General features: G+C 30.7%; 1 protein-coding gene across 3 annotated transcripts in view; it reads left to right on the top strand.

Moving 5' to 3' along the window:
- LOC107442625 (kielin/chordin-like protein) overlaps nt 1-25115 on the top strand; it is a 45860-nt gene that overhangs the window by 18934 nt on the left and 1811 nt on the right. For 2 of the 3 annotated variants that reach the window (XM_087151038.1, XM_087151036.1), the window contains exons 5-8: nt 7204-7320; nt 12574-12696; nt 17124-17198; nt 19633-19913. In XM_087151038.1, the coding sequence (XP_087007164.1) occupies nt 7204-7320; nt 12574-12696; nt 17124-17167 (284 nt within the window). In that variant the 3' untranslated portion in view covers nt 17168-17198; nt 19633-19913. Of the gene's footprint in view, nt 1-7203; nt 7321-12573; nt 12697-17123; nt 17199-19632; nt 19914-25115 lie in introns of those variants that run through there. The other variant, XM_087151037.1, reaches the window with a different exon arrangement.

The raw sequence follows: 25115 nt of genomic DNA, 5'->3' as shown, positions 1-25115 counted from the left end.
TTTTTCGTAGTTGATAATTTTCTTTTTATATGTTTTGCGAATAATGAGTTGGTTTGATTTGGAGCTATTGATTTTAACCTTCCACCTGCTGCACCAGGTTTCAATATCTTTTACATTGTTTTGTAGTCTTTTAATTGCATTACTTACATTTAAGGATCTGCTGAGAATCGCGGTATCATCCGCATAGAAGGCTGTTTGAATATTTATATCTCCCCTGTTAACTGGGAAGTCTGAGCAGTATATTAGGAAGAGAATGGGCCCCAGAATAGAGCCTTGTGGTACGCCTGTCTGTATTTTTCTCCTAGTAGAGAAATGGTCATTAATTTTAATTTGAAATGTTCTATTGATTAAATAATTATTAATAATATGAACAAGATCATCAGGAATATTTTGCTGTATCATTTTATATATAAGACCAGTATGCCATACTCTGTCGAACGCTTTAGCGATGTCCAACATGAGTAAGGCAGTGGCTTGTTTTTTGAAGAATCCTTCACTAATAAATTCAAGTATTCGAATCAACTGTTTAGTTGTGGAGAGGTTTTTCCGAAAACCGAATTGTTCGTTCGGGAGAAAGCTTAATAGTGGGTAAATTCGATTTCATAAAATTCTTTCCATGATTTTAGATACTGAGGATAAAAGACTAATCGGTCTGTAATTTTCTGCGTTTAAATGATTTTTCCCTGTTTTGGGGAATAAGATGATAGTAGCATGCTTCCAGTTATTTGGAAAATAACACTGTTTGATGCTTGCGTTGATTATATCAGTGAGTTGGTTCAGTCTTAAGGGGGGGTAAATTTTTAATCATGATATTGGTGATGTTACCGTAGCGGGGGGCTTTCTTCTTATTTAGTTTTTTGATGATGTTTTTGATTTCGTCATTACCCGTATAACTCATTGAGTTATTAATTTGATTTTTACTGAAATAGGTATTATAGGTAGATATAATTTGTTGATCTGAGGATTTATCATTTGGCTCTTTATTTGGTGAAAATAATTGTTCTTCGATTGAGTTTGCAAATATCTCTGTCTTGTCTTTGTCTGCATAAATTTTTCCATTACCACTGTTTAGAGGCATGTTTATCGTTTTATTTGTTTTGAGGGATTTAACCATTTTCCATACGGAATTATCGCTTGTATTCATGCCAATGATTTTTTCGTTCCAAACGTCTTGTCTGTATTCGGTAAGTTGTTTATTAATTGTTTTTTGAAGTCTGTTAATTTCTGTTTTAATAGTAGGGTTATTTGTTTGCTGATATTCTTTTCTTACTCGATTTTTAGCTTTAATTTGTTCCTTAATATAATTTGGTATAATTTTATAATCGGCTCGGACTTTTATCTCTTCTGTAGCTTCTGTGTACGCATTGTATAAGTCAGTAGTTAGGTTTTTAATATCTTCTTCAATATCGGCTTTATAATTTAGGTTTCTCTTAAAATATGATAAGTTTAGAATATTTTTGTACAGAAGCCAGTCTGTTTTCTTCCTAGTGATGATTTTTTCTTCCTTATTAAAACAGGTAGTAGCAATTACTGGATAGTGATCACTGCTTAATTCGTGGAGTACCTCTAATGAAATGGGGGTATTGGAGTTTGTGATTAAAATATCTAAATTTGAGCTATTTTTAGAATAGTAGGTTGGTTCGTCTGCAGCGAATAAATTTAAGTTGAATTTATTGATTAGAATGTTTAGCTTCCTGCCACTATCATTTGTTTTCGCACATCCCCAATTTATATGTTTTGAGTTAAGATCTCCAACCACAATAGATTCTAAATTTATTGGAAATAAGTCCTTTATAGTGTCTTCCTGTATAGGGTGTCCGGGGGGGGGGTTGTACATGCTCGTGATTTTAATTTTTCTGCTATTTTGAAGTGTGATTACAATAGAAACTTCTTCATAGCCATTTAAATTGTTCTGATTGTATAGTGTGGAGTTGTAGCATCTTTTGACATATAAAGCAATGCCTCCGCCTCTGCTGGTTGTACGGTCACATCTAAAAAGGTTATAATTAGTGATTTTACATTTATTAAATTTATTTAGGTGGGTTTCATTTATAGCTAGAATGTCCAGATCATACTTATAAATAAAAATTTTCATTTCTTCTAATTTGTTATTTAGGCTATGTGCATTCCAGAATGCAATCTTCAGTGGAATGAATTTATTTTTATTTAACTCCATATTTGATATCTAGTCTTGTTAGTGAGTCAGCTATATCTTTTGCTATGATGGTTAATGTTGTTAGCTTGTCTGCTACTTCCTTAGCCTCTTTAATTTTTTCTTCGGCTGCGGAGATGGAGTTGGTAGTTCGGTCTTTTAGTACCGCGGCCGCGTACGTTTTGCTTTCGAAAACTGTCTTCCTGGTAGGAGGTTGTTTATTTTTATTTTTGTTATTAGAGATGGCTAAGTATGTCGGGCATTGCCTAAAACTTGCAACATGGTTGCCCTGACAATTTGCTAATTTTGGAGTGTCTTCCTTTGTTTTATTACAATCTTTAGTAAGGTGTTGTTCCGCTCATTTTAACGCACTTTGGGTCATGCCTGCAGCCATTCTGAGAATGTTTAAAAAGTTGGCAGCGATGGCACTGCGTGGGCCTTTGGCCTTTTCCTCTGTATTTTTCAATTTTAACTCCACAATTTAGTAGATATTCTATTTGCCAGATTTCTTTACTTTTTTCGCATTTTTTAAGTGTGACTTAGAGAGGTATGTTTATTCTGTTTCCATTAACCCTTTTTGTTAATTGGACTACATTCTCTGGTGTGATATCATGCTCATTTCTTAATGCTAAATTAACTTCTTCAGAGCCGATTTCTTTCGGTACTCCACGAATGACGATTTTTATTAGTCTATCCTCTGGTAAGGAGTAACTGTGATATTTAATATTTGAATTTTCCAGGACTTGGACTATGGCCCTGTGTACATCAGGGGTCCTAGTTTTAATATTCATTGTGTCTCCTACAGTTTTACCTGTAAATTCACTTACGTTCATTTCTTTCATTTTTGCGAGAAAATTTTTCCAGTCAAAGTTTGGGTCTATAATGACTATCGGTGGATTGTTTGCTGGTTTTCTGAAATTATTAGCTTTTTTATTACTATCAATTTCCATGTCATTAGAATTTTTGTTTTCTTCTATTTTGTTAGTTTCGTTGTCTGAAACATCTGAATTATCTGAAATAGCTATTTTCTTCCTTTTGCTCGGATTGGTTATAATTGAGAGGTCTGGGTAATCCTCAGTTTTTTCCCCTGGGTTACAATTTTCGTTTTTATCCGTATTTAATTCTTTTAGAGCAAAGAATTTATTTTCGCTAATGAAATTTACTTTGGCAATATTAGTTTTACGGCCAGATCTTTTTATTGGGAAAAAAGCTGAGGGGTTATCCCTAGTTTGTTTAATCTTGATCAATTTTGGTTTTTTAGAACCATTTTCGAGAATTTGATCGTTTAAATTTTGAATATGCTGTTCAAGATTTGCTACACGATTACCCATCTCTGTTGTAGAGTTAAGTAGGGTTTCAATATATCCTGTTAAAATTGAGATAACTGTTTGGTGTATCTCATTTTGAATAGTGGGTGCAAAGACATTTTTAATGTTATTTACACTATCTCTAATTTTCGATAAATCGTTATTTTCGTCTGGGGGAACTAGGATAAGTTCGGTATTGTTATCAACGTTTAGGGTTATTTACTCTATTTGATTTTTATCCGAATTTTCATGTGTATTCGATTAAATTGATTTCTGGCCCTTAAAAGGACCTTTTTTTTATAGTAATCCTATCCTGATCGGATGTAGAATCCATAAAATCTTCTCATTCCGTGGTTAAATTGATCTCTGTAGGATCAGAAATGCTATTAGATGACATCAGTTGAGTCGCACTAATTTCCGTGTCTACCCCGAAGACATGACACCGACTCGTGCCTTAGTTGATATCAGAAAGACAAATCAAACGATCTTACCTTTAAGAGGAAATTTTGTATCTATCACAAGCCAATTTTAATCGCACAACAATTCGATCTGAGTGACATAATTACAGTAAAGTGGTGAATTAAATAACTCTATGAATTACTTAGAAATAGTGGTAGATAAAAAATGAAAATAATTTGAATTTATTATACCAAGAATCACAATTGATAAGCTACCACTTTAAAAAATATTTATGCTGTCTGGAGCAAGTTGGCATCTCTGCTCATTGTTCTAGCTGATACTTTTGTTAGAAGTTTGAATGTGTATGTAGATGTTCTTTTGCGGCCATATATGCTGTGTCTCTTCCATCTAGAACATTTTCTTGAGTTGAAGGGTAAATACCTTACCACTTTTTTTTTTATAAAAGAATCTTCTGTATTACGTTAAAATGAGGTGCTTTCTGTCGTGGTCAGAACTTCTAGATAGAACTATTACATATTATTGAATAAAAATGTTAGATTTTGAATGATTCCCTCCACCCCCCCCCAGCATGAATTTTACTTCACTTATACCCAACAGTTAAATTTTGTCGCAATCATATAAGAGATGCCAACTTGTTCCGGACAACGGATTAATAATTTCGAGTGGATGATTTTTGGTGAAGTAAATACAATTTATAAGGTTTTTACTCACCATTACTTCTAAGTAATTCAAAGGCTTATGTAAACATTACTTTCGTACAGTTAAGGCGCTTTGAGCCCTAAAAAATTGACCAAAATAACCAAAAATCAGCAAATTTTAGCTTGTAATACTCTACTTTGTTTTTAAATATTTTGTTGAATTCGGCAGTAGGTATTACCTGTCGTGCATGAAACTTTACCCCTTTAACATCCATCAGCCTAATTTACATTCACCAGCTCAAATTTTAAAATATTTACAAGAATCAACTCAAAGTTTGCATCAGCTCAAACTTCACCGCATTTACTTCCACCATATCAAATTTTGACCCATTTACATCCGTTGATCAATTTTCACCTCAGTTACATCCAACAGTTAAACTTCCGCTCCATTTACAATCAACAGCTCAAATATATCTTCATTCACTCCTACCAGATAAACGTTCACCCTATTTACAACTATCAGGTTAAATTTTTCTTTATTTCAATTCCTCAGCTCAAAATTTGCCTCATTAACAACCACTAGTTCAATTTTCGTCCCATTAACATACTCCAGCTCAAATATTTCTTTATTTACAACTACAAACTCAAATTTTGCATCAGATTCATGAGCTCAATTTATACCACGTTTACACTCATTATATCTAATTTCGACCCATTTACATCCATCAAATTTCATCATTACATGGATCAAATTTTACCTCAGTTACACCCACCAGTTAAACTTTAGCCCCATTTAGAACTAACAACTGAAACCAGGTTCTCTTTACTTATACTAGCTACACTTTTTCCCCATTCACATGTTCCTGGTCAAATTTTGCTTCATTTAAGTTTATCACCTCAACTATTGCCTCATTAACATCGACCTGCTTATTGTTTTCGTCCCATTTACAACTAACAGCTCTAAACTGGTTTATTCGTACCTGCTACGCTTTTGCCCTATTCGCAAGTACCAGCTAAAATTATACTTCATTTAAAGATTCATCAGTACGCATTGCATAGTGAATGATTCGATTTACATTTTTTAATTGACCAATAATAAATTTAACCGAACTAATAACTTTACAGGGCTAGTATGGATCAGAGATTCCATCTGTTCTGCATTCGACAAAATACTTTTAAAAACGGTAGAGAATTACAAACTGCATACCTGCCAACATTCACTCTTTTCGAGAATGGATTTTCCAAGTGGTAGTAAAACAATTACCGAAAAACTATCTTCCTCAAAAATATATTTATATTTTAATTAGGTTGAAATTCGCTATCGTAAGAAATAATATGTTTTCAAGTCTCACTTTTTCTGCTAATCAAAAGATCTTTCCTCTTTGCCCTAAATGCCAACAAAACCAGGCATCACCTGAGCACATCTTGAACTGTTTAGGGCTGGACTGGAACGACATTCATTCCTCTCCCATTCTGGTTTCGGATTTTCTTAATGTCAGCGGATTTATTGATCTGGTCTGACCACGTCAGACCAGATGGGAATTAACAACAACAACATAATATGCTTTCATATCTTTGTTGTTATTATTTATATGTAGTGGTGGTCAAACTGATTTATAATTCAAAAAATTTATTTGAATTACATGAATTTCGCTAGCACTTTAAATATGAAAATAAAATCTTCCGGGAAAACGGGAAGAGTTGGCAGCTATGAAACTGAGATTTACCGATTTTCGTTCAATTTTGCCAACTTTCTAAATGGCTCAACACGACAAACAAAGTGACGTATCACAAAGTGGCACATAAGTCTTTAAATTAATTAGTAGCAGTGGCGGGAGTTTAAATCGAAATTACTAAACCTAATTAATAGCTACCGTCTCGGAAGTATTTAACGCTGTCTGGTGAAAGTTAGCACCAAGTTCCCCAGAAAGTTTGCACTAGTAATTTTTGAAATAATCGCCAAGTTGAAGTAAGACTTAGACTGAAGTTGTGTTCGGGCGAAGCGGACACTCCACTCCTTCATCATGCAGTAGAGCCCGTAGGGGCCTGTAGTACTGTCGTTATGCAATATTGAAGTAAATCCTAGTCCTAGTGTTTAGATTTTATTGGGCCCCTATCCCATTCATCTGGAATTTTTGAACAGTTTTGGTTGAGCAATGAGGTAAGCAGGCAATGGAGTTGCTTTTATGAATGTTTCAAGCTCTTTGCTTGAATAACTAAAAAGGAATCAAAAATAAATTGAGCAGCTTGCTCTAAACTGTGTTTGTTTGATTTTGGAGTTGTTCAGAATTGTATCAGCATGAGTAAACGTTATTTTCAGAAAGGTTGATGAAATTATTTGTTTTGATAGTTATGATATGAGGCGTCGGAGGTGAAATGTGCAGCTATTGGTCTGTAGTTTTTATCTTTGATATAATTTTCAAATTTAAAGATTTCATTAAAATTTGCTGTTTTACATTCTATGGCTTTATCGAAAAAATCTGCGTTTAGCTTGTATATATGCTGTGATAGAGTTGGTATTTTGAGGTCTGCATGTATATTGGTATTCCGGATGAACCAATGTTGAAGTAAAAGCAAATAGGTTTTATTTGAATGCTTAAATTATTTATTTGTAGTGTTAGTCAAAATAGTTATAATTTTGTAAATGATATGATAAAGTAGGAAGTATTTTTTTTTTAATTTAAAGGTACCAATCCATGTGTCGAAAGAAACGGAGGATGTGACCATTATTGCGAAGTAGAGAACGGGAGAGCTAAATGTTATTGTCACGAAGGATTTCACCAGGATGGACGTTCTTGCAATAGTAAGTTTTCTTCATTCTGACGTTTTTTCCTTAAAGTCTTCTTCTTCTTTAGTTATGCTAGCTGGACACCTGGGCTAAAGAGAATAGAAGGGCTAGTTCATTCCACTCTTAGAGCTTGTACACGATTGTACACAGTGCGCTGGTTCATTAAATACTATAATTTCAACAAACAATATTTTATTTTAACAATTGTAAATAACCAAAATCATTGCACTATTACAATGGAAGCCACGACTGGCTCAAACAAGAGTTCGAGAGAAACTGAGCAGTTCACAACAATTGCTACAGATGGCGCTTCGCTTAAGACCGAACAGAGCTGAAGCTACGATTTCCCTCCTCATGACGTCACACTGTACACAGATCTCGGAGATCGCAAACAAAGATATTATGAAAACTTTGTATCATTCTCTCTGTAAAAATAAGTTCGACTTTTCTTGATATTCGCTTTCAAACTTTATGCAATTAACATATTTCCCTTCAAAAACACGGTTTTGAAAAATTTTCTTGGTCAAAATATTAAATTAAATACCATTTTAAACTAATAAAAATATTTTACTAGCTATTGTAAATGACTCTATAAAAACTTGATTGTAAAGTTTTCAGTTTTAACTTTTATTATTAAGAAAACATTTAATGCATATATCGACACTTTTTAGCCACATATTGTTCGATAACAATAATTTGTCCAGTTAAGGTTAAATTTAGAATCTTGATTTTAAAACTTGCTGTTAATGGTAATTTGTTTATACTTAATTATTAAAATACAACAACCTTAAACGCTAATTATTCTAACAAAATAATTTAGGTTCATAAAAATATTAGAAATTTTACAATTGTTTATAGATATTTAAATTTAAAAGAATATGATTATATTAAAAACATAATTATATTATAATTAAAAAAATTAATATTTAGAACGACTACATTAGAAACTACGTTATGAAACTAGGAGAATTTTAACTATTAATTATCCATACTTTTCTATTAAGATTTTATTTTCTTTGAGTTATTCATTTTTTAATTTCTTCGTCTGCCTTTTTTTTTTTTTTTTTTTTTTTTTGAAGTAGCTGGGAGGTTTCAATTTAGATGGCGAATTCTTATAAAAGTTGTGAAATGCAAAATAAGCACATTACTGTTTTATTCACTGCGGGATATCGTCCCTCTAATTCACTTATAAATTCTTTGATGACACTTTTTGATTTTCTGTCTCATGCACACTTTGAAAAATGTTCTCAAATTCCTGACACACTTCCATTCATGCTGCTGACAGAACAATTAGTCCTCCCTTAGATAAGAGAGCACTTGATAGAGTTAGAGCAATTTTAAAATAATTCTAATCGGCAATCCAAGCAAATGATTTCTCATATCATCTTCATAATCTTGTTCTAAGAAATGCTTACTGCATAATCGTTCATATTTAATATTAACTGGGTCAGTTCGTTTGCAATGTTGAAGCCATTCTTTACATAGTTGTTCATTTACTTTAGGGAACACGTTTTCCCTTCTGTGTTTCTATCAGAAATTTTGTAAGTTGCAATCACACAAACTGGCATTTCATAAATAATTTTAAATTTTTGTAATTCACTTCCCAAAACAGAGAAAAATCATTATAGGAAAACAAAGAATGTCTTGGAATATGTCAATAAAAAAGGAATGCTGCAATATTAGTTAAAGCTATTTAGACCGAACGCTTCGTTCTTGAAGTAAAAGTTCAAGCTTTGCGCCACCGTGACGTCACAGGCGAAAATCGGAGGTTTGACGCGGCGAGAGTTTCTGCAAAGGAGTGAACTAACCCTTCTATTCTCTTTAGCCCTGACCTGCGCCGCGAATTTTCCTTAAAGTAAACATAGTTGTAGTGATGCCACAGGCGATTATAAATGAAAAAAGAGGTAAAAACACAATTTAATTTATGTATTATCTTTATAATTATCAAACGCATACCTGCCAACTCTTCCGGAAGATTTTATTTTCATTTTTAAAGTGGTAGCAATACTCGGGTTATTCCTATTATCTTTTTGAATTGTAATGATAATTATAAATGAGTTTGACCACCACTACATATAAATAATTACAGTAAATATATGAAAGCATAAATCTTCTTTGCGCAAGCGAATTTCAACGGGATCAAAATGTAAATATATTTTTGAGTCAGATTGTGATTGTTTTCTGTTTATTGTTTCACAACCACTCTGAAACTCCATTCTCGGAATGAGTGAAAGTTGGCAGGTATGCTAACGTAACTACTACTATGACTTACATTTCAAATTTTTCATATTTAAAAAAAAAAAGGCAAATTTTTCATTTTTTCAGTAGGTAACTGAAGAAAATATGCTGTAACAAATTCCAATTATAATTTCTATTAATATAAGTTTGAATTTAATTTGTCTGTATTTTTAGTCACGCGCTACAATCCTATAGTTGTTTCCAAGTGTAAAATAATTTAATTCACCATTACTTTGTTCAAGATAAAACTATTTAGTTATACTTTGAATTAACATTGATTATATATATGATTAAACTAACAGTAATTAATTAAAATAAAGGCAAAGTAAGTCTGTCAAATTAGCAACGACTACATTTAAGTTACCGTTTTTTATTTAATTACAACTTGATTCTGATTATGTACGAGTACTTTTCTGAATCACCCGTACCCAAGGGGTTAAATATGCATACAGAGATGCCAACTGCTCCGGACACGCCTAAATAATTAAAAAAACGGTAAATAACTACAAACTAAATTTTGCAAATATTTGACCATTTTTGCTTGCTTTTTAGAAGGTATAGCATTAATAACTATTACAAAGCAGTGAATTATATAAGCCTACAAATTATTTAGAAATAGTGGTGGATAAAAATCTACTAAATTGAATTTATTAAACCAAGAATCACAATTGATAATCTACCACTTGAAAATATTTATTTGCCGTCCGGAGCAAGTTGGCATGTTTGTGCATAGTTGATTCCAAGTGTCGTAAGTTTTTTTTCTTCCAATCTTATGCATAGCTACCAAGTTTGGAAAATTTTAAAAGTTATAAGAAATCTATGTTTTAGCAGCAATTATGTTTTGCTAACGCTGGCATTGAGCGTTTGTTCATTACTCTGTAACGATACAGCCTTTATCTACTACAGAATTTTTGTCGTTTAAGAGAACATTTTTTAGTGGTAGTAAAGGTAATGTATTAATATTTTAGTCAATGAGATTTGAGAGACTTTGTCGTCCACCACAGTATATAAATAGTTTTAAAAGATATATTAACCCTTTCGCGCCGAATGTCACAAATACGTGCCAGCATAAAACCGTATCAATCAGGGTAAAAAGATAAAACTGGTAACCAAAGTAGAGTTCTTTAGCAGTTTATTTGTAGGGGGGGGGGTTATAATTGTTTGATTTATTTAATCCACCATTGCTTAGTTAATAATAAAATTATTTAGTCATACTTTGAACTAACATTGATAAACTAACAACAATTAAAGTAAAAGCAAAGTAAATCTGTCAAATTAGCAACGACTACATTAAAGTTATCGTTTTTTAATTAATGCATACCTGCCAACTCTGCCGGATTTTCCGGAAGATTTTATTTTCATATTTAAAGTGGTAGCAATACTCAGGTTATTCCAATTAACTTTTTGAATTATAATGATAATTATAAATGAGTTTGACCACCACTACATATAAATAATTCAATAAATATATAAAAGCATAATAATCCTTGCTAGGGCGAATTTCAACGGGATCAAAATATAAATATATTTTTGAGTCAGATTGTTTTTCGCTTACTGTTTTACAACCACTCTGAAAATTCATTCTGGGAAAGAGTGAAAGTTGGCAGGTATGTTAATGACATTCTGATTTTGTACGAATGCTTTTCTGAATCCCCCGTCCCCAAAGGGTTAAATGTCTCATAGAAAAATAGTCATGCTAAGAGCCATGATAAAGGTTTCAACAATTCTGCTTTAAAATTTTTTGCACCGCAGTGGACTGATTTTAAAGAGATAGTTCCCAGTGGCACACTGAAGTCAAGCATCACTTGTTGCGGTCAGTAAGTGGGTGGATGACCACTTTTTCTGCTTTGTGGTGATCGTGGATGCGCGGGATAGGTCCTTGTTAAACTGTTCTACCGTAAAGTGCTTGACTTCAATCGCAGTTCGACGGGTTAAGGCGATGGAGCCATCCCGTCTGCAGAGGATCAAAATTGCGAAGGTAAGTCATCCCAGACCGTTACCGATAGCCCAATTTGGATGTCTGGAGTGACGTCATTAAAGTTCCAATCTACATTTGACATTAGTTCACTACGACTGATAATTACATTATAAGTGTTAGAAAGTATTTATAGACGAAACCTCGAAAGTTGACTAAAAATACATTTTACATAAGTCAATTTGGGAAATTATGAAATTTTGCCCAGAATAGGATTTGTTAACTAAAAAGTATTCAATTGCATATTTTTCCCCTCTAAAAGGAACTATACAAACTTGCTTTTGATTTCTTTTATGTAATCAGAGTTCATAGTTTACAAATATTCTTTAAACATGATCTATAATTAATAACTCAAAAGCAAATTATTTAACAGCAAATGTTATTTTGACTTAAAAGAAAAGGAAAAATTATTATGTATATTATTATTTTATCAAATAAATTCATTGAGAGTTTTAATTTTTATGTTATATTTCTTACAAAGAATACACATCATCTGAACTATTACTATTTATGTGTGAATCCATTTAAAAAGCCAGATAAGAAAATTTTTTCCTTGTCCATCACATCATATCACACAAACATAATCCGGGGCAAAACATTTTTACGTTTACTTGATTGACAGATCTGTTAACACAAGAATGTTCTAAGAAATGATTATATATTTTTTTCATCAATAATTTACCTATATTCAGTATAATATGGAATTTTTATCAGCGAAGAACTTTGCTCCGATTTGTATTTCACAAAAGAACTACAAATTGTTTTCGTAATGTAAATCTTATAAACTATTTTCTTATTCTAAGACTTACAAGTTGTTTTTCTAATGTAAGACTTATAAACTGTTTTCTTAATTTAAAACTTACAAAGTGTTTTTTTCTTCATAAAGCAAGATTTAAAAATTACTTTCCAAATATTTATCTGATCCAGAAATTACAAATGGTTTTTCTAATGTAAGACTTGAAAAGCATGTTTTCCTAATTTATAACTTACAAATTTTTTAATGCAAGACTGAACATTTGCAAATGGTTTTCATACTGCATAAATTGTTTTTAAAGGGTTACATGCCTGTCAAATCCGGAATGGAGGTTGTCAGCACAATTGCCATTTGCAGGACAACGTTGCTCAATGTTCATGTCTCGAAGAATACATTCTTCAGGAGGACGGAAAATCCTGTGTTCGTAAGTTAAATTTTTTCATTCTATGAATAATTCATAAATTATCATGCAACATCAACTAACCGCAACACCAGCTGTGTATTTTAAGACAGCTAACGCACTAAGTGCAAAAAAAAAGAGGAAGAAAGTGAACTCTATAAATAACATTGGAGAACGAATTTCTTGTTGCATTGATACAAGTTTTCTTCGTAAAACTACATATCTTTTTCAAAATAATATTTTCTTCGTTTAGCTCTTTTTTTTGGTTTGAATGTACAAGATTATATATAATATATATACTGGACAATAATTAATTACAAAAAGGATAGAAAGAAAAAAGAGAAAAATTAAGAGAATTAATAAGTTATTTTTTAAGTGTTCCTCACCCTATTGTATTGATATATTTTTCTTTGGCTATATTGATACAATATAGCCAAGGCTCCTTTAGGTACACTCCTTCTTGGAGATATAGTCGTATGAGCTGATTCTACCCCCGGATTCTAATTAAAAAAAACTGTTTTAATTTTTCTTCTTTTCTTTACATTATTCTGCAATTTTTTTTAAATGTTTTCACTACATTTTGAACTATATATATATAACGTCGTTGCCGAGTGGAAGGATTAAAACAGGTCATAGGTCGGGAAGGAGGGTACAAAATTTATTTATTAATTATTAGACAAGAGCAGTCATGAGAATGAGTAAAAGTGCACATGAAAAGTTGCGCTCCTTGGTTATATGTTAGGGAAAATCTTGCAAAGTAAAATCCGTAAAATGTCATAATTTAGGGAAAGAGGGAAATCTTAGTAGTTGCTATTGGTTTATGAGATAGATCGAACGTTTCCCACACAAGAGCAAAGGGAAAAATGTCCTGCTCTTAATTACATGCATACTTGAGCCAAAAATAGATTTAAGAACAGGATGTGGCTTTTAAAAGTGTGAGAAAGTATTTCGTTTAGAATAATTAATTAGTAATAAAGTAAGAGTTGTTTTATAGCAAAGAAACTAACGTAAAAAGATTAATTGAAGCTTTTTATGTTACATCCCCCCTCGCCAAAAATGTTTAGTTAGAATCCCAAAATTTTGAAATTATCCATTTGCAAAATCTTCCCTATGGTAGAAGTACAAATAAAATAACCAAATTTGTAATGGTAACAATATATAAAAGTAATATAAATTATATAACATTTACATATGTTCTCACTGTAAAAATTTTAGCACAATCAAAAATCTGTAGTAGCATTATCAGCAATTTTAAAATTTTCATTTTCAACAGTTTTTTTCTTCTGAATTAACAGGTTTTTCAATTTCAAAAGTATTTTGTTTAAAGATCACAACACAGCTTTTTCACTATAAGAATTCTTCATAAAACACTATTTAAGTTAACTCTTCAATCAAGAAGACAAAAATTTATAAACATTTGTTAAAAATGTGTAATTTGAAATGTAAAACACAAAAAACATTTTTACATGAAAAATTTCAATCTGGAATTAGACTTGAGTATTGTTTACCTTGTTTGAAAAAAAAATAAAAAAAAATGACACAGCAGTTGTTATTCTGAAGTCCTACACTTCAGTATTGTTTTCATTTCACTTTATTTCTTATTTACCTTACATATTTATCACTTTAATAGCTAATTATCCGAAAAAAATTTCTTTTTTTTTTTCTTTATGTCCAAAATTTGCCTTCTGTAAAAATTTTTCCTTTCTTTTTCTCTCTTATTCTTCTATCTACTTTCTATATTTATTTATACTTTTTCTTTATTGGTATTTTTATTGCAATTATTAACCCGGATTTCAGGAAATATGTAAAGACAAATTGCTTTTATAATCAGAAAAGATGATCAGTCTTCTCAGATTTTGCATTACAACCTGTTTAACACAATTTATCACTAATTGAAATCCAAAACAAGCTTTCAAATTTAATATGGTATTAAGGTAAATCAGTTTTTAAAATTTGACTGACTTAGCTATTTTCCTTATTTTTAATCTGAAGTGCAAGTTTGGTTTATTTGCAAATTACCTTTTTTTTTTTTTTTTTTTTTCATTTATATCTTTCATTCTTCTTTTTGGACATAATTTTTTTTTTTTTTTTTTTTTTTTTTAATTTTAGCTCGGATATTTTTTAAAGTAATTTCTGTGCAGAGATCTTAATTGATAATTTAATTTGTCACAATTGTTAGGGAATTCAAATATTTTCATTTCTATCTTAAACGTGTTTTTGAAGTGTATTTGGTTACTAAATTTTTCAATTTGTGTTTGATCATTTTCCTATCTGTATGCTGGAATTAAAGTTCAGAAATAAAGAAACGATTTGTTTATGGAAATTACTGAGCTAGAACAGAGCTATGAACTAATTACCAACGTTGGACTAAAGCATTAATGTCTGGTCGCACTACAATTTAAATTCTAACAACAAGTATTTTATTCATTTTTCCAAACTATTTGTAATAGTTTTAACATTTCTTGATCTAATTTTTGCCACACCGTAATAGCATTCATATCTAAATTAAATTTCAATAATTACTGCAGTTGCATTATGAAGAGAAAAAAAAATTTAAATGGCATTTTCATCTTAATCCTAAACACTACAGTAAAACAAAAACATAATTTCTACTACTCAAAAAATCATAGAAACTGTAACACATAAAACATTATGAAAATAATTTCTTGAAACACTTTTCAATCAAATAAGTCAATTAACTGAAAATAAAAATTTAAAGAAATAAAAATTTCAGTAAATACTATCAATATATAAAAAGTAGTTTCACTTTGAAACATCAAATATGGGAAAAAATTAAAATCATAATCATTTAAGAAATTGATTTATGAGAAATGTAAAAAACTTTAACTCAAAGGATACCTGAAAAAGTTCGAATTAGTCCGAGATATTTTGAAAACCACAACAGAGATGGGAATGCGTTGAATTTACGTAAACACAATTCCAAAACCAAAGACGTGAGCTGCTAGGGAAAAAATTTGTTTCTTCGTTAAGATGAATCGTAAATTAACACCAATAGTGACGGAGAAATTGAAGCTTATTTTTCTTTTGAATGTCGAATATTTAAGTAGACCATCGTGGGTGTGAGAACAATTATTCATCGACGATAAGATCCAGCTCAGCACTTAAGAGTGGTAAATCAACGCTTTCTCAAAGGGATAGTTTCAATAAAACATTTTAATTAACAGGAATTCGATGCAGTTTTTCTTTTTAGTCCAAGGAAGGAATTGAAGCTCAGCTTTCTAGTATTCTCAGGAACGTAGACAAAATATGCAGCATAGACATGGAAAACGGATGATCGTTTAGTTCCACTGTGCGTAGGTATAATTTATAATAAACTAAACGTTTGATGATTGAAGAGATAATTTTTTTTTTGATGAAGATACAGGATGAATTAATTATTGCCATAAGTTGAAGAAAAATTTGACTGCTTATTTACCAAATGTCCATTTGAAAAAATGATTTGAAGTTATTCCATTTTTTTGATGTACCCTCTTCCGAAAATGATTTATTTATTTTCAAATGAGATATTTAATATCTTTAATGTACCGTACGAACTGTACCCCTTCCCGACCGTTCAATCCTGGCGACTTATAACGTCGTTGCCGAGTGGAAGGATTAAAACAGGTCATAGGTCGGGAAGGAGGGTACAAAATTTATTTATTAATTATTAGACAAGAGCAGTCATGAGAATGAGTAAAAGTGCACATGAAAAGTTGCGCTCCTTGGTTATATGTTAGGGAAAATCTTGCAAAGTAAAATCCGTAAAATGTCATAATTTAGGGAAAGAGGGAAATCTTAGTAGTTGCTATTGGTTTATGAGATAGATCGAACGTTTCCCACACAAGAGCAAAGGGAAAAATGTCCTGCTCTTAATTACATGCATACTTGAGCCAAAAATAGATTTAAGAACAGGATGTGGCTTTTAAAAGTGTGAGAAAGTATTTCGTTTAGAATAATTAATTAGTAATAAAGTAAGAGTTGTTTTATAGCAAAGAAACTAACGTAAAAAGATTAATTGAAGCTTTTTATGTTACATATATATATATATATATATATCATACCTGCCAACTCTTCCGGAAGATTTTATTTTCATATTTAAAGTGGTAGTAAATATATATTATTTTTTTCTTTTATAAACTTAATTTTTAAATGATTTTGATCACCACTATTCTTTTAAAAATTAAGCTCATATATTAATATGCGGTACTATCATGGTTGCCAACGTAAGTTTTTTCAAATGCAACGTATTTGTTTGCATAAAATTGAAGTTTTAATTCTATTTTAATACCACTGGGAAAAATGATAAAGGAAGGGATTAAAAGTTGGCAGGTATGATATATAAACAAAACAAAACAAAAAAATGTTCCCCTGTGTCATTTATTGGATATAAGCAATAAATAAGCATATTTATTTAATTTTGTGCATTTTAAATATGTTCGAAAATATTTTAGACATGGAATATGCAGAAAGTGGAGTTGAAGACGAAAGCGTATAGTTCTTTACTCATCCACGTGGAAGTAACTGATGTGAGTAAAATTTAATAATTTAGTATATTCATAAGCAGAAATTCAATTTTTTAAAGATAAAATGAACTATTTATACTTCAGAAAATTTAAGTTCAAATTTGAAAAAAAAAAAAATGAAGCTTAAATTTTTTTTTTTTTGCCACCGTGTTTCTTATACTATATAGAAAGCATATCCTTATAAACGTGTTTTTCAGCATAATTCAATTATTTAATTGAAACACGTTAGAAATCACCAAACTAATATGTAACAGCCACTTTCGGCGATTAGCTTGGTCACCTTTCAGAACTATGTTTTACAATATATAAACTTTAATGGTAACCAAGCCAAATGCACAAGTGTATGAATTTTCTAATTATTAACCCTTCATTCAATCCTAACCCTTCTTCCAATCATTCATCCTATCCTTAGATTTAAACAATATTTTAACCAAATTATTTTCGTCTAACTGTTGCCCAGGGCTCTGGCTGTGCTAAAGTACTTTAGATTTTAATTTTAACAATTTTATAGATATGTCCGCGATATTTTAAAAATTCTTTGTGCATAGAATTTCAGCAACTATTTAAAATATGCCCGGCAGCCATTTAATTCCACAAACAACCGTATGTATGAGTAGGCAGCATAGAATTGAAATTATTTCCTTCTCTGTTGTTATTGTTCGAAAAAGGCAAGCTTCGTCACCAATAATTGGTATAACAGTTTGCTGCACCATCTAGCACCATTTATTCCGTTCTTGCATTTCGAATCAGAATTAGTTAATGATGTCAATTTCCTTGATTATTCCATAAGCAATTTACAACACACAAAATGATTCATTTCGCTGTTCCATTTACAAAAATGTAAAATACCAGCTTCGTCGATAAAACTCGAAACACTCAAAGATACAAAATGGCGTAAATATAAATATAATAATGCTAAAAAATAAATAAATACAAACTAAAATCCATTTTGCTTCTTCTCCACAAGAAAGAATTAACGATCTCGAAAAAGTAAAACAAGCTCTTACAATCTTGCAATTTTATTTTATGAACTAGATCAAATTTAAAAATTAAGCAGACGACAGATTCTCAAGCAGATCTCAACACCATTTAAGTTTAAAATTTATGCAGTCATTTTAGAAAAATCAAAAATTAATCTAAATAATTGGAATATTTTATACCCATTAGCAAAATGAGTGTTGGTTAAGATTTGATCGCGTCCACACACTTTTCAACTGTGTTCAAGAATATTAGTAAACAGTGCGCATGCGTCGTCATTGCATGTGTTGCTATGGCGACCGCTGCTGTTTTTCTTTTCACTAGCAGGCATTTTTTATGTATTTACATAATAATAATTTAAGGTATTTTTATATTCTTTTTATTATTAACGTTAAATTACTGGCTTGACCGTGATTTTAATATAAATATGAATGCTGAAGAAGGAAAAGTATTTTGTGACGTTTTGAAAAACGTACATAGGCAGGATATGAAAATCAAACCTACGATAAGCATCAATGAAGACAGTTTTTGCAACCCATGATTCGAAATGTTGTGGCGTTTAACGGAGTCAATCCTGAAAGAAAAATCATTTGACCAACGGGTAACCAGTACTCGTAATAGGGCGACCGCAACTTTTCTGTTGATTTTTTTTTAATATTATTACAATTTTACTCATATATTTCCATTTGTTTTTGTTTCTTTATATAGTTCTATTAAAATTGATTATGCTCTTCTTTAAAAAAAAAAAAAAAAAAAAATATATATATATATATATATATATATATATATATATATATATATATATATATATATATATATATATATATATATATATATATATATATATATATATATATATTTATATATATTTTATATATATATATATATATATATATATATATATATATATATATATATATATATATATATATATATATATATATATATATTTATATATATTTTTTTTATATATATATATATATATATATATATATATATATATATATATATATATATATATATATATATATATATATATATATATATATATATATATTTATATATATTTTTTATATATATATATATATATATATATATATATATATATATATATATATATATATATATATATATATATATATATATATATATATATATATATATATATATATATATATATATATATATATATATATATATATATATAGTACATCTCTGGTTCACGCAATTTACTCACATTTCACCTCCTAATTTTCACGGTTTCGGAAAATCTTGCTTTTTTTTTATTGACAGTAAATTGTAGTAAAAAGTTCAGATACACTTGCGTGAGAAAAAAAAGGAGATATGCCGAAACCATGGAAATGGGGTGGGGAAAAGTTCGGAGTGTGGGAAAATCGCGTAACTTTTAAACTCCTATTCTATTTACAAATGGTATAATCTTGCTTATTTTGAATCTTAGGATTAACCTGAAAAAGTTGATTCGAAGGGATTCTCTGAATTACATGTCCCACCTGGTTTACCTGAAGATGCATATAAGCAGTTCTATAGCTCTGTTCAATTAGCACACAGTGTCACATTGCATAACACTACTGCTGATATACTTAATACCTACTAGTACATCATGAATCTTGGAATTTTAATCATCAATTTGTCTCAAAAATTGTGTCCCGTCAAGCAATTATCTTTATGACAAATCCTTTTTAAATAATTGATAAATCAAAAATAAATATTTTAATCAAATAGGGTCTTTGTTCATTGTATTGGTATTTAAATTAAATACCTTCCTTAAGTAAAACAGCAACTAATGTTGAAAATTCAAATGTTTCCTTCTACGCAATGAAATTTCTTGAGAAAATATTTAATTTTGATTTCTGAATATTTTTCACCTTTACTATTTCAATGAAGTTTGCGACATTTTCATGCATTTTAAAGTTTTGTGCATTTTAATTAAAATTTTATATATTTTAAATTAAATTTCATTTTTCTTACCTTTTTTGATGAAGTTTAAGGCTACTTAAAATTTTTGATTTCCTTGAAAAGCACTATAAAATCGTTATTTATTTATTATTTTTATTTGTACTCGTACTTTTTTGGTACTTTTTACTCATTACTGTTTGAATTTAAAACTTTTTACTGTTTACTCGTTATTTTTGCCCAAAATTTCTTTTACTTTTACGCATTACTTTTTAAAAATAGCGTTCCCATGTTTCGCATTCAGTAGACCGTACATATTGACATTATTCTTATTTATCCTCTACTGCGCTAATTTATGTTCCTTATGTAGGACTACTTAATTTATTCGTTCCGAGGCCTTCTTTCTTCTAGGAGGTGTTAAGCCCACTCGAGGGGTCTAACTTATAGTTACACTTGATCAAGTCTCTACATATATTTTTTTTAAGAAAAAATTTTAAAGTTACATATTTGATAAACTTAAGTTGATAGCGCTAAAGAAAGAACGTTTTAAACATGTTAAATGGTTTTTTTTCTCAATTAAATTTAAAAAATAGACCAGAGGTTTAAAATTTTTCAATAAGAGCAATCCATGAAAAAATTTTGGCATGGTATAGACAAGAACTTTTTGATGTTACATTATATAATAAATTCTTTTTTCACTTGTTTTTTTTTCCTAATCAGAAACATGCATACAAAAATTTAAAACTAGGAAAATATCTTGCCCTTTTGTGTTTTAAGAATAGAAATATAGTCATTGACAAAGTAAATTTTCACATGTAATTTCTTAAACCTTGCAGCATTAAAAAATGCTTGGCCCCTGGAAGAAAACTAAATCAAATTTTATCACTATTAACAAATTAAGGTGAATTAAATGATTTTTCTAATACTTCAGAATAATGTAGCAAACAAAAGCGAAGAAGATAATTAAATCCTCCCCTCCATTAATCAATATTTGAAACTATCAGATAAAGTAAATCGTAGTATTTATTGTCAACATGCAAAATATCCAATCGTTTTTTTTTTTTTTTTACCGATAGCACTATATTAAGGCAAGTAATTGATCTATCCAAACATTCATGATTCTTCATAAAAATAATACGTTATTTAATCCTTAAATTTGTAATTTTGAATCTCTTCCATTTTCGTGAAAATATCAAAAAAAGTTTAACTCTCGAATGATTGAATACAATATGCACAATCACTCAAAAAGAAATTCCCTTTCAGAAAGTGAGATATTTAATTATCGCGATGTATATTTTCTCGGCGAAAATTACTGAAATACTATTTACTGTCAATACAGAACAAAACTCAGAGATCCGAAACTATAGTCGATCTATAGTTTCACTATAGTAGATCTAAAAAGATAGATGCGGTGTTCATTACTTAAGACAATTATATTATGTTATATAATTAATTCGAATGTATTTATAATTTACATGAAACTTGTAAAACAATACGGAAAAATCAATGAACTAAACATCCACGAAAGCAAAGTGAAGATGTGAAATAGAAAAATCGAAGTTTAAAAATCTTCTCTCTGATTTAAACCCACCCCAAAGTAGGTTTAACTTAGACCGGGCTGAACTAAATCTTTAGAACTGGGTTTTGCCGTTTCTGCAAAGTACCTTGGTGTAACTAAAGCATATACTAAAAAGTCTAAGATATGTACTCTTAGTCTAAGATAGGTACTCTTCCAGACATTCGTCTGAAGCTGCGGCGGTGACTATGGTAACGAGGTATGATTATTTCTAGTAGGGGTGCGGGGTCCCATCTTTAGGACTAGTTTCGGCCTGGAGAAAAGGAGACCTCTTCATCGAAGCTACCCTCCCTAAAATGCCCTCTTCTTGTTTTTTACATAGCATCAGACTGCTGCAGACTTTGTGGCGGAAAGAGTACCGATCTTAGACAAACAGTAGAGAGGGTCCCTCTGTATTCATTGGTTTAGATCAGGTTTATTTTTGGTTCTGATTATTCAGACACAGAGACTTGCATTTACTCACGGCATTATTACACTCATTCACAATCAAACTCAAGTCTCGATCGTTTAAGCGCTTATTGCGAATGCCGCATTCCCAGTGCAAAATGGGACAAACCGAACCTTTTTTTATCTACCACAAACTTTGATATTTCAGTCAATATCAAAAAACAGCAATATCGATTTGATATTAGCACGTTAAATTAAATTTGCATGCGAATTTAATCTTCTTTTCCAACGCAATCATTTCCAGAGAAAATCATATTACATTGAGCTTTTAAGTAATTATATTTTAAACTTAGGTGAATGGAATATTAGAATTTCATACTCATACTCACAGAGGCGTATCTATGGAAAGAAGCTCGTACTAGCGCCCTTCCTAAAATATTAATATACTCTTTCTTTTTTTTATCCAATGCAAAATAAAAGCATTGTTAGAAGTATTTAACTCTTTAGACAATATTGCAAAAAGATTCCATAGAATTTTTTTTTAAAAAAAACGAACTGATATATAAATATCAGGTTGAGTAAAAAGTTTTCCGCCAAAAAAAAAAAACAATCCTGTAAAATGATAAATAGATAGAAAATCAGCAAAGTTAACGAGGATAGTAATCTTCATTCAAATCAACAATAGTCTGCCAACATTTTGGCAACTTTTCAATCCCTTCTGCGAAGAACTGGGGGGTGCGCGAGTCCAGAAAGTGATCAACCTCATTTATGACCTCGTCATTTAAACAGAAGATTGTGCCATCAAGATGCAGCTGCAAGTGTAAAAACAGATAGTAATCTGAAGGTGCCATGTCTGGACTGTATGGTGGATGTTGTATCAAATCCCACTCCAGTGTGTAGAGGGTCCAGCCGGTCATTGCACTGACATGTGGCCGGGCGTTATCTTGATGAAAGAGAACCACCTTCCTTCTGAACTCGTTTTTTCGTTTTTCGCGAATGGCATCGCTAACTTTGATTAGCATATTGCTGTATATTGTACTGTTGATAGCCTGCCCGCTTTTTAGGTACTCCTTGTAGATAATTCCGCGACAATCCCACCAGATACAGAGAAGCACCTTCTTGTTAGTTAGCGTTTGTCTTGCAACCAAACCTGCTGATTCCCCGGGTGCTGACCACCCTCCTTTACGGCTAGTATTGTTGTAGTATACCCATTTTTCATCACAGGTCACAATTCTGTCCAGAATGTTCTCTTTCCTTTGATCTCTGAGCAGAACCAAACAGGCCGCTTTTTTTTTGCTCTTGTCTTCAGCAGTCAATTCGTGAGGCACCCAGCGGTTAAACTTAAATGTTAAATTTATGCGTTTGAGGGCATTTACTATTGTTTTTTGGCAAACGTCAAGCTCTAACGCAATGGTTCGTGTTGAAACATTTCTGTCTTGATCAATAATTTGCTTTAATTGGTCACAATCAATCTCAATAGGGCGGCCAGAACGTGGTTCATCTTCAATGTTGAAATTTCCGCTATTAAACTTTCGAAACCAAATTTTTACTGTATCATAAGAAACAGTATTGAAACCTAAACTTTCACACATTTTCTTGTGGCATTCAGTTACACCGAGTTTATTTCGGAACTCATAGTAAATAATCGTTCTGCTCTGCTTACGTGATAGCTCCATTTCAAACACTTTTCTGGTGCACAAGATGATAAAGTTTTGACAAACAAATTACATAGTTGTGTAGTTCCAACTTTCAGCTTTAAAATGCAAAAGCCCATTTCAGAAAAGGTTTACTACCGCGGGAATGGCTGCTGCTGGCGCGGAGGTATCTCCCCTTGGCGGAAAACTTTTTACTCAACCCGATATTAAATATAACAATAAAATTATCTGTTTCGAATTGTTATGAATTTTGTGTATTCGAAATCCTCATTGGTAAGAAATAAAAATACCTTTTTTATCATATTTATGGAAGATTCTATTGCGTGTTTTCAATATTCAATAAACATTCTAACAATTTGTTTAATTAAGCACAATTATATTTTGAAGTTTTACGAATTTAATTTGGTAACAAAAATACGCTCACACAATAAGTGTATCTGGGTTAAAGAAGAACTCTTATAGTCGTAATAAGAAGAACTCTTATTACGACTTGATATTCTCTGTGCGACGAAGGGGGCACACGTGGAAGTTCATTGACAAGGGTCATGAAACTTTTTGAATCTATCTAACCATTTATGTTATTAATTTTAATCTATCCTTATTATTTTATGAGTTATTAAACATCAAAATTGGTCCGGGACTTTATAAACACCCTGTATAATAACAGATAATATGAAAAAATATACACATAATTTCATACAAAACACTAGACTTAATAGCCACAATAATACATACTTCATTGAGAAATAAATTAGAGGAAGTTGACGTTTTAGTTTTAAGAATATCTGGAAATAATTCTTTTGCTAACAGTAAAAAAAAAAATGTAAAACGTAAAGAAATAGACCAAAATACATTCTGGTATATTTAATAAAAAAAAACAAATTATGAAAAATTCTCTCTTTGCATCATAATGGAACAAATTAAAAATAAAGCAAAAAATTAAACAGATTCGAATTATGAATTTTAAGACGATCAGAGTGCAAAAAAATAAACAAACGGACTACCCTGATAACTTTTGATCTAATGATCAGATCTTCACTTTCTTCTCGTCTCAATGGTTCAAGGGGTGACTTAAAATATGATAATTGATAGGTGCCGGTATGATATCTTAAGTTACGAAATAAGATACTAAAACGTACTTTCTCTGAAGTTTCTGTTTATACATCCAAGTTTCATGACGGATTTGGATTTCTAAACCTCAAAATATAGGTGGTACTCGCAATCTGAGAAGTAGCTCGAGAGATTTTCAAGCAAAGGGGAAAAAAAATTTTGCGCAATCATAAAGGTCGTTTATATAATTCTTTGCATCACAATGATTTCAAATTATTAGCTAAGAAATTAGCTAAATATCAAAAGTATCAGCCAATTTTTGAAAGTCTTCGCCAAATGCAAATCTCAACAATTTTTTTA

This window comes from Parasteatoda tepidariorum, chromosome 9, assembly GCF_982258835.1.
Source record: "Parasteatoda tepidariorum strain Cologne lab strain chromosome 9, Ptep-v5.0, whole genome shotgun sequence".
In the NCBI taxonomy this organism is placed as follows: Eukaryota; Metazoa; Arthropoda; class Arachnida; order Araneae; family Theridiidae; genus Parasteatoda; species Parasteatoda tepidariorum.
The sequence above is the reverse complement of the archived record's forward strand: the minus strand, read 5'-3'. Positions and strand labels throughout refer to the sequence as shown.